General features: G+C 40.8%; 1 protein-coding gene across 1 annotated transcript in view; it reads left to right on the forward strand.

Annotated features, from left to right (window-relative positions):
• The window catches only part of SHMT2 (serine hydroxymethyltransferase 2), a 212,304-nt gene extending 194,043 nt beyond the window's left edge, over positions 1–18,261 (forward strand). Inside the window, exon 10 of the mRNA XM_044083621.1 lies at positions 15,835–18,261. Within this exon, the coding sequence (XP_043939556.1) occupies positions 15,835–15,962 (128 nt within the window). The 3' untranslated portion in view covers positions 15,963–18,261. The remainder of the gene's footprint in view (positions 1–15,834) is intronic.
• The last annotated feature ends 300 nt before the right edge of the window (positions 18,262–18,561 follow it).

Raw genomic sequence — 18,561 nt, forward strand, 5'->3', positions numbered from 1 at the left:
AGGTGCATATGTTTTTAGGAGCCGGACCAGTTGTGCACATGTTCCTGTCCATGGAGAGAGAGGGACTTTAATTAGCCAAGCAGACACTTCTAAGGTACGTTGCCAGTGGGTGACTGTCAGCTGCTACATGCTCTGGTCAGAGCGTAGTACAGCAGAAGAGTGGCTGCCTGCAGTGTGGGCTTCAGTAGTGTCTATGTTATATACGTTTGTGGCGCAGCCACTTGGTTGTGGTGCTCACTGTCACCAAGCATTACTATCAAGACTGCATCTCTGAGATGTGGGCCTCCTTTGAAGATTCAGTACTTAACTCCTCCCACCATAGCAGTTTTACTACTTGGAATCAAATTCATCCAAAGGGCAATCAAGGTAGTGTCCTCCAGTGTTAGACATAACATAACATTTTTAGTATATGAGTTGATTTTCAAATCCTTACCTTATTGGGTTAGAAAAACCCTATATCCATTTTAATGTTCGTCGGTATCTCTTCTAGTTACCACCTGCTCTTGGAGTTCCCTGTAAGCTGAACTTACACATGCTTGTGTATTGATTAACAGTTGTGTGCGGAGTCTTCATTATTATTTACAGGCAAGGTGCTCACTAGTAAATTGGAAAGTATGTAAGGCAAACATCCTTGTGTGTTTAGCATGTGATGCCACATCATGTGGCAGAATGGGTGCCCTTACATCCCTGGAGCATGGGAACTTCTGTAAATATTGTTAAATTTTGTTTTGAAAAAGGGATGAACCCAACCAAGGCCCTGTCAAGAAGGGTGTCTCGTTGAAGATCATGTAATATGATAATAGCATGTTTGTTATTTACCAGTAATCCCTGCAGCACCTGGGTCGTTTAAGAAGGAATTAGTAGGGGCTATTAAGAAAAAAAAGTCCACAGGGATGGAGTGTCAACACAGAAATGCTTGAAGCTACATCTTTAGTTGATAATTTAATAGAATAAAACATCTTGCATGTGTAGTTGCCTGAAATATGGACTAAAACTTGTCAGGTAAGCAGACAAGATGTTTCACAAAGATGTGAAAGTAAAGGAGTGCGATGAATTTACAGAATAGACATGCGTTCAGCATTATTGCCATTAATCTGTTCTGTAAGTGCTGCTGTGGAAACGGTGATACATCACACTTTCATTTAAAGTGAAACTGATTGTAAATAAAAAAAAAACTTGGTATCTAGAATAGTCTTTTTATAATGGAGTCCATCTACTTGGGGTGAAAATGATTTCTCTGAAGTGTACACAACACAGCAATACACAGAATTAATAGTTGTATTTCAGTCATGTACACTCACACGCATGCAGGACAACAAGCCCTATCTCTAATTTAAAGCTGGTGTTAAGGTTTATGCTTAAACCTAACCAGAAGCTGTATTCTAACTCTAAAGCCACTGACGTGTTTAGGTACTATGGTAACCACGCGATTCATAACTTTTCACTCACGATAACAGAATTCTGTTTCAGTGCACAATTAAAAAGTTATTCCGAAAGACTCAACCAGACTACCCCCAGACAAATCACCTTCAGCCTAAAACTTGTCCTGGAAGTGGAGGATTGGAAAACAGGTGAAATGTTGGTTTAACTGTAGGCCAGTGCGGCACTGCTGCACTCCAGGCATGTAATATTGTCAGTATATGTTGAATGGTTGTGGATGTGCCCATTTAATTCAGCTGTGTGCTTTCATCTGGCTTCTGACTTTGGCCTTCTTCACTCAGGAGTCTTTAAATAAGTCGGTTTTATTTTTTTCCCCCTTTATACTTTTAGTGGGCTTCCTCCTACGTGGCAGAACTGGTGTGAGTTTGGTAGTGCTGTGTGAAACATTGTAGTGTTGTTTCTGCATGCCTAAACAAATATTTTCTGATCATATGTAATTGTGCCTGGTACAGATTTTTTGTCTCTGGACTGTTGTTTTGTAGTGGCACATTCATAGCCATGCTGTAATTTTAATTCTGTAAGTTATATGGGTATTATGGGACCTGTAGTTTTAAAACAAGCAGTCTTGGAGCAGACTGTGATCAGAAAGTTACCTTGTGCATCCATATTGAAGTGATTGGTAAAGTAGTAGTAAATATTCCTTGAGACAACTACACATAGATGCTCTTCTTGTTTCACTGTTGCAGTCATTACATTTGGGTAATCTGCTGGCAGGTTGCCCTCAATCGGCCTGAATAACAAAGTCTTGGGTCCTGCATTGGTTGCTGTCTCCTCTTCCATGACGTCAGGTCATCAGGGGTATAAAACATGCAGCCAACACCATTTCAATCAGTCTTTCTTGCCGCGCGGTGCCTGAAGCAGAAGCAGTTCGCAAGTGCCGGTCAGCCGACTCCTGAAATTTTCTTATTCGAGTTCCAGAACCGAAGTCTTCAAACTAAAGCTAAGTACCCCGTTGGGGAAACTTTTTCTTGCTCCTTACCGATGTCAGTAAAAGTTAATAATTGCATTACTTGTGGGAAACAAATACCTCAAGGATTTTCATTTGCACTGTATTTTTTGCCTAGGCCCTGATCACAACGTGCCTTGCTGTCGGTTTTGTGCTAAATTTAACCAACGCACTATTAAGTGTCTGTATATTTTTGCTTCTAAATATTTTGGAGCAAGATTTAACTACCCTGAAATGTCATCGGTTCGCAATCCGACTACCGGAGTTCACAAAAAAACGCAAGGAAAAAGAGACAGACCGTCGACATCCAAAGCCGACGACGAAGCTTCTCTTAAGCCAGTCACCGGTTCTCCGTGAGGTGCTTTCGCAGCCCCTGATACTCGCTACTTAAGTCGCAGGCCTCTACTGAGACCCATTCGGAATCCAGTATGTCTTGAGATTCGCAAAGTATTGAACCCGCGGATGTCTCTCCCTTGGATGGGTCCGGAGCCGCTGAACAGGCACTGGCTTCTGAGGGTGTTTTCAGGCCTCACCATTTTTACATTAAACCGACGCCAGCAACAAAACTAAGGTCAAAAACAACTTCTATGTCTAAAAAAATAATGCATGAGCCACATGCTCAGGCCCCTATGCCTAAAAAACAGATGATCAAAATGGCTGGGGATTTAATTACCTTGATCAGGGGTTCCCCCACCCCGCTAAGAGGCCTAGGCAAGGCACTGATTATGAATCTTCAGATCAGGTTTCCATTTCTTCTGATCAGGAGTTTTCAATTCCACCCCATGAGTATTCTGATGTAGAGGAATCCATCCCATCTGCATCTCCTCCTGAGGATTACTCTTTTGGAGAGACTTTGCATACTTTAAGGGAACATTTTCACTGGGAGAGTCAGTACTTCTCTGAATCAAAAAAGAGGCTTAGTGATTTCCTCCTCCTTCCTCAGCATAGGCCTTTGGCAATGCCTCCTGTATTAGACATTGTTGATGTGTTCTCAGAATCAAGCATGGCTCCTGATTCCCTGCCTCCGGCTCCTAGTAAGCCAGATAGATATTACAGGGTTCCTGACTCCCACAAATTTCTTTTCAAAAATCCAGCTGCTGATTCTGAGACTATTCTCAGGGTCCCAAGGGTGTTAAGGCTTCTACAGCCAACAATCCTACCCCTTCTGATAGAGATTCCAGGGCGCTGGATAGATGGGGTAAGAAGGTTTATACGTCTGCAACCTTGGCGATCAGGACTTTAAACTGCCAGTTTCATATGTTTAAATATCAACAACATGTTATGGGCTTACTGAAACAGAAAATTATGTTGATTTCTGATTGTGTGGAAAATAGAGTTACAGGATTTATTGCAATCCGCAGAACAGGTTGGAAAGCATACTTTGCAATGTGGTTTTGATTCCTTGGAGGCCTCTTGTAGGGCCGCCGTTACTGGATCTGTGATTAGAAGGCATGCCTGGCTCAAGGAGCAAAATCTGCCTGATCATGTTAAAGCTAAATTGGTGGATGCCCCTTTGCAGCATGATACTCTGTTTGGTAATAAGGCAGAAGAGGTTTTAAAGAAAATGGAAAACGAAGCTAAATCTATGCAAACTGTAAAAGATTTCTTGCAAGTGCAGCCACCCAGGTTCAGTAGGCACTGGGCTACTAAACTGTGTCCAACAGAGCCACTCAGGGCAAACCCAGGCGCTCAAAAGGCTCCAGATATCAATCACAGGGTTCTTACAGGTCAAAGCAATGGGGTGCCTCCACCTCCAAATCTGGAGGAAACAAAGCACAACCCTACAGTAAGCAGTCTCAATGACTTTCCTCTACCATCTCCAAGCACTTATCTTTTGGCAGCCCCCTTGGGGGGGGAAATTAGCACTTCATGCTCCAAATTGTCAGTTAATTACCCAGGACAAGTGGGTATTAAACATAGTATCCCAGGGGTACAGATTTAATTTCCATACTTTGCCAATTCCAGACGGATGGCCGGATCTGCCTCAAAACCAGTGTGCAGAGGCCCAGAAACAAGTCAGATCCCTCATGGATATGGGGGCTATTCACCCAGTACCAGAAAAGGAAAAAAGACAAGGATTTTATTCAAGACTTTTCCTGGTACCCAGAAAAGACAATTCATGGCGTCCAATACTGGACGTATCGATTCTGAACACGTTCCTGGAATTCCAAAATTCAAAATGCTGACTTTGCAACAGCTACTGCCTATGCTAGGCAAGAATGCTTGGTTAGTAACTAGATTTAAAAGAGGCATACCTGCATAGCCCAATAAGGGAATCATGCAGAAGATGCCTCCACATTAAAGCAGGTTTTTTGTATTACCAATTGTCTGCCCTGATCTTTGGCTTATCTACTGTGCCCAGGGTCTTTACAAAGTGCCTGGCACCAGTAATTGCAATCTGCAGACAAAGAAACATTCAAATTTATCCTTATCAGGACGATTGTCTCATTCAAGCAGAGGACAAGGACACTCTTCTTCAACATCTGGCGTTTTTAAAAAGGCTTCTAGCATGCCTAGGGTACACCATAAACAAAAAGAAATCACAGCTGGTACCCTCTCAGATAATTACATTCCTGGGTGCAAGCTTGAATACAACTGCCCAGATGGCTTACCTCACGCCAGACAAACAAAGGCAATTGACAACATACTTCAAACAAATGGCAACAAAAACCCAGTTATCTGCAAGACAAATTCTGCAGGCTTTGGGGTTCATGGCATCCTGCATTCTACTAATTCCATATGCGAGACTGCATATGAGGAAACTTCAATGATACCTAAAAAGTTTATGGAGTCAACATTGTCACAGCCTGGAAACAATGATTCCTCTCATTCCTTGCCTACAACAGGAGTTTCTTTGGTGGGCAGAGACATGTCACCAAAACAAGGGACTGTCATTTACTCTACCCCCTGCCACCCAAACCCTAACTACAGATGCATCAGACTATGCTTGGGGGACCCACCTGGCAGGGAGATGCATTCAGGGCAAATGGAGCCCAAACCAAATACAACTGCATATCAACCAGAAAGAAATGCTAGCTGTTCAGAATGTTCTGACAGCCTTCAAGGACTTACTTCATCCAGAACAGCTAAACAAGCAGGGGGGGTGCACATTCTTACCCCCTTTGCAGACTAGCCATGGCCTTGTGGAACACAGCCTTGACTTATTTCAAGCTCAATTCCTGCCAGGAAAGCAAAACACTCTGGCAGATGACCTAAGCATAAGCAGAAATCTTATGGACCCGCACGAATGGAAACTGGATCTACAAATCTTCAGCATGTTAACACAGAAATGGGAGAGCCCAGACATAGATCTGTTTGCCTCTCCCCAAAACTATAAGTTGGACAAACTCTGCACAAGAACTCATCACAAAAAAGCATGGAAAGTGGATGCTCTATCCTTCAGCTGGAAAAACCAGTCAGTCTATGCCTTTCCCCCTCTGCCTCTACTCCCCAAGGTCTTACTAAAAGTCAGACAGGAAAAACCAAAAATGATCCTAATTGCTCCGGACTGGGCTCACCAGCACTGGTACCCACTTTTAAGGAATATGTCACACCTTCCTCTGTGGTACTTGCCTCAAACACCTCACCTATTGTCTCAGCAGAACTATCAAATTCTGCACACTCAGCTTCAAACTCTGAATCTTGCAGTATGGCTAATCAACTAATTAGTCAAACCCCATCTCTCAGTAAACCTGTGATGGATGTCATTTTGGAAGCCAGAAGGCCTAGTACTAGAAAATCTTATGCTGATAAATGGAAGTGATTCTGTGCTTGGAACCAAGCACAAGGAATAGACACAGCAAAGCCCAATATTCCTCAGATTTTACAATACTTAACTGAGATGCTTGACAAGGGTCTGTCTTTTTCTTCAATAAAAATCCATGCCTCTGCCATCTCGGCTCATTACAACACAGAGCCTCCCCTCTTTTCTCATCCACTGCTTAAACAGTATCCCAGAGGGGCCAAAAATTTAAGGCCTCCCAGGGGAACACCAACTCCTGCTTGGGACCTCAATTTTGTGCTGTAAAAACTCACCCTGCCTCCTTTTGAACCAGCAGCTACTGCGGATATAAAATTTCTATCTTGGAAGCCAGCTTTTCTTTTGGCAGTCACTTCAGCAAGAATGGTTTCAGAACCACAGGCTCTCATGGCAGTGGAACCTTTCATTATATTTTTCCCGGACAGGGAGGCCCTCAGGACCATTCCTTCTTTTATGCCTAAGGTGGTATCCAGTGTGGCTCTTAACCAGACCATTCACCTGCCAACATTTTTCCCAAATCCACAGAACAAGGGGGAGCGGATTCTGCATTCATTGGATGTACACAGACAACTAAGATTCTACTTAAACAGGACAAAATCTCTAAGAAAGTCTGAGCAGCTACTGGTAGCATTTGCTGCAGGATTAGAGGGGAAGGCTATATCAAAGCAGACTATTTCTAAATGGATAAGCCACTGCATTCATTTCTGCTATTTGCACCATGGTAAACCTGTGTCCAAGGGGATCAGATCCCATTCCACCAAGGCTGCCTCTACTTCAGCAGCTTTTCTCAGAAGGTCCCAACCAAAGACATTCTAGAAGCTGCTACTTGGAGCTCTATTCATACGTTCACAAAGCATTATCATTTACCTCTCTTCTCTAAATCCAGGGCAGGCTTTGCCACTGCAGTCCTGCAGGGCCTTATAGCTGCTCCTAATGCTGTTTAGTTCCATCCTTCCTTCCATAGCTTTGGGATTCTACCCAAATGTAATGACTGCAACAGTGAAACATGAAGAATATAGTACAGTTGTGTACACTTACCATAAATGTAGATGTTCGAGTGTATTCACTGTTGCAGTCCGGATTACCCACCCGCCAGCCCCCTTTCTATACCTTTTCTTTACTTCACTATACTCAAAAGCCTTTGTGGTGTATTTGCTTTTAGTTGAAGGTAAATGTTATGTTTCTAAAGTGCATTTATATATTTACAATTTATATATATATATTTTTTGCTCCCCATATGGGGGGCACCGACATCTGGGGCAAGAAAAACTGATTAAAATGGTGTCGGCTGCATGTTTTATACCCCTGACGACCTGACGTCATGGAAGAGGAGACAGCAACCGACGCAGGACCCAAGACTTTGTTATTCAGGCCGACTGAGGGCAACCTGCCAGCAGATTACCCAAATGTAATGACTGCAACAGTGAATACACTCAAACCTCTACATTTATGGTAAGTGTACACAACTGTACTTTCTGGAGCTGCTAGATTCTTGGTGTAGCTAACCAGGTACCTGTCCTGGTAATTAAAAGGCACCCACCACATCTCCCATACATTTCCTTATGGTAGTTTGCAAAGCAGAGCTGGAACACAAGGCTGGTTATTTAGGCATTTTAAGAAATCATTTCTCTTCCCTTTCCCATAACAAAGGTGAATTAACTGAAACAAACATTGCTGTTTTCACTGAAAAGATATAAAATGGTGTACATAAAGTACTGAATGTATCAAATGATTGGACAGCACTATTGCAAGACTGACATCAAAGTGAATAGTACATTGTAATTTAGTTGACTTGGTTTCAAATATATAAAGACAGCACAGGGCAGATAAATATTTAGTGCAGATGTTTTACTGTCCTGTTGTGGCATGGTCTTATGTTCCTTTTCAGAAAATGTATTATTTCAAAGAATGCCCTTCCACAGTCATTTCCACAGCAGCACAAGCACTGTTCCTGAGGTCTTATTTCGTATTTAGTGTTCTTATTTCACACATCTCTTATGCAGTTGGGGGGGGGGGGCTCTAGCTTTGTTACAGAAAGGCTGAGACCTAGAATTCACTAAGGGTTGTGATGGTCTCTAAATGTGAGACTATGAATGGAAAACAGAAAAAAATGAGTTTCTGATCTGCTATGTTGCTTTTCTGGGGCTAATGATAACCACTGCTTTGCAGAGATGCAAGTACCTGCTACAGTGGATGGATCACATAGCAAACATTGCTGTGGGGGAAATCATTTTTCAAATTGCATTGTGGGAACCCAAATTTAATTTGCATTAGGTTTCTGTGTTAATAATGGATGGCTACTCAAGACGTCATTAACATTAGCATTTATTTAACGGGGTGAAAACACGAGTTCTATTAGATCATTTCTGCAAAATTAATGTTGGACATTTTAATGAAGGTCTTAAGTAGATATCCATTATTGATGGAAAGCAGTCTAGAACTGTATAAAAAGAGAGGTGACAAGCCCAGTCTACAAATAGACACATTCTGTCTTCAAATAGAGCCATAAATTGCTCAAGTTATTGAATTTGTTTAAAGCAAGTTTACTGGTGTTTAATAGAAGCAAATAATCTGTCTTTGAATAGTGCCAGTAACAACTTGAGTTGATGAATTTGTTTTAAAGCAGTTCACTGGTGTTTAATACAAGTAAAATTCTGTCTTCACATAGAGGCAGTCATCACTCAGATTCCTGAATTTATTAAAAAAAAAAAAATGTCATCAGATATGTTAATGGTTTAAAAAAAAAGTTTTAATTCCAGTCTGCACAGTTGTCTATACCTCCATCATTACCCTCCCCCTGCTTATTTGCCTTAGTATTTCAATTACTCGTTTTGTCCCCCAGCCTTGACTCAACATATCACTCCATGGGAGGGTCCCTGTTTCCAGTTCAGAATACATTTCAGTAACCACAACTATTGTCCAGGCCACCTGGTATGAAAACCGGGGCAGTAGTAGGCCATTGTCTGTTGTTGGATCAGTATATTTCTCCACAGATATGCACCCAACACCACCCAGTTGTTGATTGGGAGTCAGTGCGCAATGCATGTTGCTTCAGAGCCATATGCCATCATGTTTCTTTGCCACATTGTCCCACCCTTAACTAGAGAGCGTCATGATCTTGAACAGGTTATTGCCTCAGAATCCTGTGCATGTTAGGGTTATGTCCCCTGCCTGCTACCTGTTAGGCACACCACTAGGGGTCTCATAACTAGCCACCCACCTCTAAGAATGAACAAGCCAACTAACCCTTCTGACAATGGTTGCTGTACTCGAACGTGGGTTGACATGGCTAAAGTCAGATCACCATCCCTCTGCACCACAGTACAGGCTTCATCACTGGCCTAGCGCTGGTTTGTATTTTGATATATATTGGTTTTAGGGAGTCTTTTGGCTTTTCCCGGTTAGGGGTCGCCGCAGCGGAACTCCGGTCCACTAATGATTGGCATTGGCAGTGGATTTTTACAGTGCCGAGTTGCCAGCCCAACCTTCAAAGAAGGCACACCCATTCATGCACACACTTACCTGCATGTCTTTAATGGCACTCGACCATGGGGAGGACATGCAGACTCCACACAGGAAGTACTCCAGCCGAGAATCGAATGGGAGAACCTCTTGCTGTGAGGTGACAGTGCTAACCGCTGCACCACTGCAGCTCTACATATTGGTTTTGGGGAGTGATGGTTGTAATGCTTTTGGATTTTTTCTCACATGCTCAACAGTTAATAATGGGTTATTCCAGCAATGCAATCTAGCACTGTCTGGAAGTTTACCTGATTTTACTGCTGCATGTGCTGGGAACTTTCCTTTATGAGGCTTGACTCTCAGACAGTCTTCATGTGTTGTTACTTGCAGTCATTACTTGGTGCTGCACCCCCCCCCCCAAAAAAAAAATTCTACCTGGCTGCTTACAGGAACATACTTGCATGGATCTGGCATATCCCCTTTTCCTCTTTACCTTTGTTTACAGTAGGTTTTCCTGCATTTCCTAATGTGCCCATCTCCCCCAGTCCTGAAAACAATATGTTGTAGCATTGCATTTTACTTGCAATTACTTGGCCACTATAAAATGTTTTATTCCCTTCAGTTTATTAAAATATTCAAGCTGTACCAAAATATATTTCTTATATTTTTCCACTATATTTTAGCAGAGAGTCAGTCTTTAACCTCACAGTAATATGTGTATAATAAAAATGTATTAATAGAGTTATCATAGCCATCTTTTAATTTGATTAATACACCTACTACACATTTTTTTATTGTGCTGATGTCTAGAACTGACAGAAATAAAAAACTACAGCTGAGCTGTAACAGTACAAATTGTGACTTACATTTATTTTATGTCTTGATGTAATCAATTTTAACCTAAACTAGTGATATCCATAGTTTGTGTCCTGCACTGTATCGGCAGAATGATGCTAGTGTGCATGAGAAGTGGGATCACCTCTGATTTGTTGAACTGCTGTCTGGGACCACCACTAACAATGCAATCTCATGTTGCTGTATCTAGCTGCGTTGGTAAGACCAGCTACCAAGATTTATCTTCTTTATTTATGAGCTAAGTCCATCAGTACATGTATAGGTCTGTTGATGACTTGCAGTGTTTATTTTTGACACTTTACTACAGCTACCCACCTCTAAAGATTATGGTTGATGTCTGGCTGTGAAGTTTTAAAACTATTGTAGCAAGCTGTGGCACCCAATCTGGGTGATTACCGCCTTACTCATGTGTACTAACTCTAAGCCTGTTACTGCCCGTAACTATAGCCCTACTTATGTCCATACCAAAAACCCTTTCCCTAACAGTCCCACTACACAAGACACTCAGAGAAAGACACACAAGCACTTGCACACACTCCACACCCTTTTCACACACATACCACTAAATCTGTTGCATTACCTGCCCCTTATACAAACTCAAACCCACAAACACTCCCACACCAAAGCTGAAACTTTTGGTAAATCAGAAGTACACAAACTAACAGTCCCAGTACACAGTGCACTCAGAGAAAAATACACAGACACACACACACCGACACTAGCCCTGCCTCTGACCCTAACCCACAAATACTTGCATACACTCCAAACCCTTCTCACACATACACCACTAAGCCTGTCACATTACCTAATAATGGCTCCCATCTTGCAATGGTGTGTGAACTTTGTTAGCCGCAGTCCCTTTGTGTTGGCCTGGACTTCAGAGAAGTAGATACCAGGCAGGAGGGGACCCAGGACCTAGCTCTGTGGGACTCCACTCCTGACTGGTCGGCAGTTTGACTTGGAGTCAGCTACTTTCACAGTGTGGGTTCTACCTGTGAGCCATTTTGCAACCCACCTAGTGATATGGGGGTTGGTGCCTGTCTTAGTGAGTTTTTTCTATGATTCCTGAGTGGGGAATGGCATCAAAGGCCTTGGCTAGATCATGGTAGGCTGTATGAACCACCTTGCATTCATCCACAGCTCTGGTGACTGGCTCAAAGAAGTTAACCAAATTGAGCAGGCATGATCTACCCTTCACAAAATCCAAACTGTGTGGGATTTAGGGTTTGGAGAGTCCCTATATCCTTGTTTATTAGGTCCATGATGATGTGTTCCATAGGTTTGCATATCAGATTCATCATGCTAATGGGGCGATAGTTCCCAGGGTCTATAGTTGCTCCTCCTTTGTGGAGAGGGATGACTGTAGCAGTACACCATTTGGTAAGGACAAAGCCTGAGGTGAGGCTGTGATTGAACAGGGCACACAGGTGAGGTGCCAGTTCACTCTGTAGTTCACGTAGAACACAGCCAGGGATATTGTCAGGTCCCATAGAAGCTGCATTGTTGGCCTTGGACAGCAACTCCAGTATTCAAAGCATGGCTTAAATAAAAACTCTCCCTGGACTTAGCAAAACGGCAACTCCAGTATTCAGTAAAACTCTCCCGTCCCCATACTTAGCAAAATGGCTCCAGTATTCAAGGCATGGCTTAAATAAAATAAAACTCTCCCCGGACTTAACAAAACGTCAACTCCAGTATTTAAATGGACATACGCCCACATCTGTACTTAAATCCGACAGGCTAACAGAGCTGACGTCATCGCACACGTGATGATGTCAGCTCCAAAAGCATGAAATCTAAATAAATATATTAAAAAATCGGAAATGAAGGGGTGCCACTTGGAAATCGTGGCACCCCTCATTGGGACCCCAAAACTTGGTAAAAACTGAGTAATTTGGGATGGTTGGGAGGTCTATTTGTAATGTGTGTGTATGTATGTATGCATTGCTTGATATGATGTATGTGATGATTTGTATTATAAATAAATCTTAATGGATAGGCCAAATAGCTGCAGTCTTGAGCATTTTAAAGGAAGACGTTCTTCCCCAAACAGGCCAAATAATTCATTTTCCAAAATATGGAAGCTAAACTATGTGCTGTCCAGTTGTTTGTTTGTCAAAGTAATGAATTACAAAATAAGTAACTATAGATCTTAACAATTATTTGGGGTTATGCAGTCCCTTTACAGTTTGCATAAAACAGTACCTGAGCCTTTAAGCATGTATTCTTATCACTTTCTGCAAATTCCAGAGGAGAAATGAAAAGAACACCTTTGCAGTTAATTCACACTTCTAATTTCATGGAACCACTTGCTTCATTGGCATGCATGTATGTATTCAGCTCACCCCCCCCCCCCCCCAGCCCCCTCTGCCTAAGACAAGTTGATTTTTTTGTATGCTTTTTATGTTCCTTTGGCCACCATCACATCTTGCCTATTACCATAATACCTGGTCTTTCCTCTTATGTACTTGGGAATGACTTTTATGGGGGAGGTTTTCATCCAGACAGCTGTCGGGGGGGATCCTGTGTTTTATGACCCTTTAGTGGCTGATGTGCAGATGACTATAGATACATGGGGTTGCTATGCCTTTCGTGTGTGAGCCAAGAGCACATGACATGGTAGTACAGTACATATCGTACATCTCTGTCTCTCTCTCCATAAATGTCACCACTGTAGTGGTTTGCAGCACATTCTCCTGCCACATCCAACTAAGCTCCTTTGCCAAGTTGATTCTGGTCTGTTTGCATTTTGACCTAATTGCAGATCCTAGAGAGCAAAAAGCATTCTGGCTGGGAAAACATTGATGAGTGATGTCTCCCTTTTAGGTACGTTTACCCTCCTGAAATGCCCTTTTTCTACTCCTGACTGCAGAAAGCATATCTACGTAAACATGTCTTCATTCAGTAGCATTTGCGTCTGACATGCCTTTTTAAAATACGTTGCGTCCTTATAAAGAGGGTTAGTGATATTTAGAGGTTTATTTCGCTCTCAGGATTTTTACTGGAGGCCAGTCCAAAATATCTGAACCCAGACTGGCTCCCCCTTCTACTCAGGAGTTGACATCCTGTCCTCCTACTTTAAAAAAAATATAGGCATTGTTCCAGTTTTGGGAGAATGAAACAGATTTTCTCACAGGTGTTTCGGGGTGCTGAAGTGCTTAATTTATTTTATTTATGGTTGACCAGCATCCTGTCCAGAATGGATGTTAATGCCTTGTGCTCATTAGCTGCCAGGATAGGCATATCTGTAACCCTGTAAAGGTTAAAGCAGGTTACTGAAAAGTAGATGATTGGCTGGACATAAGGTAGTAGTAATGATTGCAGTCCCCAGAGTGCAGTTTCTTTGCAATCCTCAGAGTTCAGTTTATCTGATATCTGTTTACAGGAAAAATCTGACTGGGCCAGAAAGTGCCCATTTTCAGTGGTGGCCTGGGGAGAAAAGTTCCACAATCATAATCTTTCAAAAATCAAGTGCAGACATGTTAAATCACAAAGTATCATGTTACACTACAAAACAGGAGTGAAAAAATTCTGTAATGAGAAAAACAGGGAACTTACCGTTTCATAGTTGAGTGCGATGAAAATCATTTAACATGACTTGGAGAAAATGTGTGATGATGATGTTACTGTTTTGGCATGGTCGTTATAGAATGTGTCCAAAATGACAAAGATAATCTTTTTCTACAGGAGTCAAGGGTTCATTTGATTTAATTAAATATTTAATTAATTGTAACAAATGTATCTCTGTACTGGAGCTTTTCTCCGTGGGTCTTTGCTGAAAAAGGGCGTCTGCCCAGCCAGACTAACCCAGTTAACAAATGGCAAATAAATTAATCAATAAATCAATCAGTCTGTGGTACAGTTGAGTATCTAGTGCAGCTGTGTACCCCAGAATGGAAAATCTAATACTACAACGTTTTCCCTTTGTGATTTAAACTCCTCTTGATACACCGACATATGTAAAATGTGTACAGATGGCTTTTACCCTTTAAATGTGATTTATCTTCTTTTGTATAATTGAAAGAAAAATGCGTCATTCTTCTGCTAATTGTGTTGTACTCTGGGTTTGTATGTGATGATTATTCTTGCATCTCCCAACCATTTTCTATAACATATTAAAGCAGCACATTGAAAGAAAACTGCTGTTGACATTTTTGAGAGGCATTGAGTTATACTAATTCTTAATGCAAAGGGGCATTTATGATTTATTATTTAAATGACCGTGTGAAAGGATTGGTTTTGCTGTAGCGATAGTGTCTTTTGCTCCCCTTAACTGTTCTGCTTGTAGCTTTACATCTTTTTTCCTGTAGCAGTTGTTAACATCTTGGAAAACAATGAGTAGCTGTGTGGGGAGGTTAACTGCCAGCATCTGTAATAGGCACAGGGACCTACCTGTATAAGAAGCAGGATGCATTTGTATGCCTCTGTAATAGGCACAGGGACCTACCTGTATAAGAAGCAGGATGCATTTGTTTGCCTCTGCAATAGGCACAGGGGCCTACCTGTATAAGAAGTATTTGTTAGTTTAGTGAAGTAATTCTGCATGTTCAGACACATGGGAAGATACATACCTTGTATAAACCTTACTAGTGTGAAATGCCTTGTGCATTGCAAATGAAGTGGAGCTATTGAAGCTATGAATAAAGCATCATGAAATTAATGTAACTTAATTTAAAATGACCAGGTTAGAAAGATTTTGCCATATTTTGAATGGAAGATGCCCATGTTGCTTCTTTATATAGAGCTAGATAGTTAATTCAGAGTTCATTAGTTTCCATCATCTCTTCTCTGTGTAATGCCATAAAGTACAATGTTTGCATTCACAAACACACACACACACACACACACACACACACACACACATACATATATAATATTATGCCAACAGGCTGACTTCTCAACAGACTTGTTACATCTTACAGAAATGCTTCCAGTATGCCTTCTGAAAGTACTTTAGGCCTTTAGAACGTGTTGACCATATTTAGGAGTTTATTAGGCTCTAAGGATTACTACTGGAGGCTTCTCCAGATTCTCTCAACCCAGATGGTTTCTCCTTCTGCTCAGGTGCTGACATCTTTCTACCGTTTTAAAATGTGGTTGGTGGGTGCATGCTAAGGAATAAAGGCTTGTTTTTTGTGATCCATATATTTGTGTTTCTAATGAAACCAGTCAGTGGAAATTGGGTAAAAACAAAGCTGAGGTGTTTTAGTTTTAACTAGCACCCATAACGCTGTAATTTTTTTGACAAGTAAATAATCCTTGATTTGAAAATGAAATTAAAATGTGAATGTTAAAAGTCAAAACAACAACATGTAAACATAACCAACCTTTGTTCTTCATATTCTTTTTTTTATCCATCTCATATTTTCAGCTAAACTACAAGAGTTCAAAGATTTTCTTCTTAATGATGCAGAAACCGTGGCAAAAGTGGCAGACCTGCGAAAGCGTGTGGAGAAATTTGCCCGTGCATTCCCTATGCCAGGCTTCAAGGACCATTAAAATTTGATGGACACAAAGATGTGGAAAAGGAAGAGCAGCGGGTAGACCTAAACTGGGACTGGCCTTAATTGTTGCTGTCTATTTTCACAACCATTTATTCCATTTTTTTTTTTTTTTTTTTTTTTTTTTTACATTTCTTACAGTGTTTCCCATTTATGAATCGTGACCCTTGCACCTGGAAGAACTTGCTTATTTACCATTATCACATTACCAGAAAAATTGTGTGATATTGGAGGAGTTAACCCATTGTTTCATAAGACAATGCTTAATTGCCAGTGCATTTACCTTTGACCACCATCTCTTGTTATTGCCTGAGGGCTGTGTATTAGTTACACAGCTTTTAAGTCCGGTTCTGTTTTTATACTTTTCCAGCATTAACTGCCTTGTTGAACTTCTTACTTTGTAATTGTTTATATTCCCATTTCATTACTATCTGGTCTGTTTGCATTTTCTCAGAACTGTTCAGTCTTCCTCACACTGGGTTGAGAATTGTTCTTTTTCTGGTTCATGTACTGCCACCCCAAATGAGATTGTTTGAATAGGGCTGGCATGGAAAGGTAGAAGTAAGATATGGCCATGAGACTTTTGGTATGTAACTGTCTACATATGTGACTTTTTTGTGTTGCTTATCACAAAGGCTGTATGTGTACTGTACAGTGAAATGTATGAAAGTATGCTTGTACTGCAGAAAGTAGTGATTAATGGAGAGTAGAATTAGAAATGTCATGGTGGCCATCTGATTCTACAGTTTTATGTTGTATTTTTTTTTCTGGGCAACATTCTCTCCATGCTTCATGCAACAAGAAAGGCACTCTTGGTTAAGCCCCCCTTCCAAAAAGAAATGCCTCATAGTATTAGCCTCAAGCACTTATTTAATATAATTCCATTTCTGACATTTACCTTTTTAAGGGTTTTATCGGCCTAAAGAACTGCTGTGCATGTAATATTCTGCATTCATTAAATACTGTTCTCATACTGACATTTATCTATCATTTGACAGTCTAATTTGAAAAGCACTGCCTCACTATCACTGATGGCCTGTTTTGCTCATTAAATATTATTCTATTGCTGACATTTCACTACTTTGGGAGGATCTCATTTTAAAGGCACTCCACTCCAGGCATTATATTCAGTGCTCATTAAATGCAATTCCTTACTGGCATTTCTATGCATCATGTTCTAATAGCAAGATTCTACTTCAGACATATGGATGACTATAGGAACTGTAACATTATAAGCAAGTCTGTTAATGGCAAAACACCATGTGCTTTTCTAATTATCTGCGAATTTGGGGGTGAAAATGTCAGTTTTATTTTGTGATTGTATCTTGTAATATCCGTAGTAATAACACACACATCATCTCTGCAATAAAATAAACATAATTTAATTTTTTAGAAAGTAATTTGAAAGGAGATAAAACATTTGAATTATTAAAAAAAATATAACTGTACCCAAGGATAGGTTGCTGTTGTTATTCTGCCATTGAGTGCATAAGGTACTTCGTTGCAATGTGTACCTTCTGAGTCATGTTGGGATATATTGCATTAGGCTGGTGATATCAGGATTAGTTCTGTGCAACCATTTGTGAATGAAGTGCAAGACTGCATTATGAAACTGCAGATGTTCGCATATTTTTTTTTGCAAGTAAAACATTTGTCAGGGTCACATGAAATCTGTGCTGCAGTAAGTTATAAAAACTAACAGACATCCGTTTGTATATTTTATTGTTCACTGTTGTATTAGTTGCTTTGTTTTCTTCATCTCCTGTTAAGTATACAGCAAGTACAATTTCTTTTGTGTAAAAATGAATTAAAACAAATTAGGCAGCCAATGAAAATTTAGTCTTTAAAAATCCTCAGTAATGACTAGGGCATGTGAATGCAGCTTTCCTGTACCTGCTTTCGTAGCTGTTCTCAAGTTCCCTAATGTGTGATATACAAACCTCCTGTGGTACACTGTTGTGTCTCTACGCCAGATCTGTGGGATACTTGCAACCCAAGAGCCATAGTTATTAATAGCAGGTGTCTTTTCACTTCTTGACTTCTCATACCCAGTATGCGTAACGCAAAGTCTGCTTTTGGTAACCGACTTTTGCATATCTGATATTTGGAAAGGTAAATCTATGTCTGCAGAGTATAACAGCAGTCCAGCACTGCACAACAGTACCTGTGTTGGTCTAGCTTATTGAAAATGCAGCGGCCCAGGCCTGTTTCAGGGGCTGTCCAACTAAGTCTGGAAATGTTTTTCACATAAAGCATTATTATTGTTTGTTTTGTATGGATTAAAGTAAATGCAGAGAGGTAGTAGTCAAATAATTTGTTAATCAGTAGTAGAAGAGTAATGTACCAAGTCTTATTTATTTGTGTGTTGGGGGGCTGGAGCACAGCTCTCTGTCTGTGTACAGTGCAAATGTTTTTTCTCTTGCATTTGAAAGCCCAGAGTATTCTTTGATATGTAGTGGAGGTTCTTTGTGACAAGAGTCTCAGATCCATTGTGGTCTGCATTATTAACTTCTCTTGGAAGCTTTTCATAAGCAAATTATAAGTTTAAAAATGTAGGCAACTTATTTTTATTTACTTATTTTTTTTTAAATTGCATT

The sequence above is a fragment of the Protopterus annectens genome, chromosome 9.part0 (genome assembly GCF_019279795.1).
Source record: "Protopterus annectens isolate FY-2018-M chromosome 9.part0, PAN1.0, whole genome shotgun sequence".
Classification (NCBI taxonomy): Eukaryota; Metazoa; Chordata; order Ceratodontiformes; family Protopteridae; genus Protopterus; species Protopterus annectens.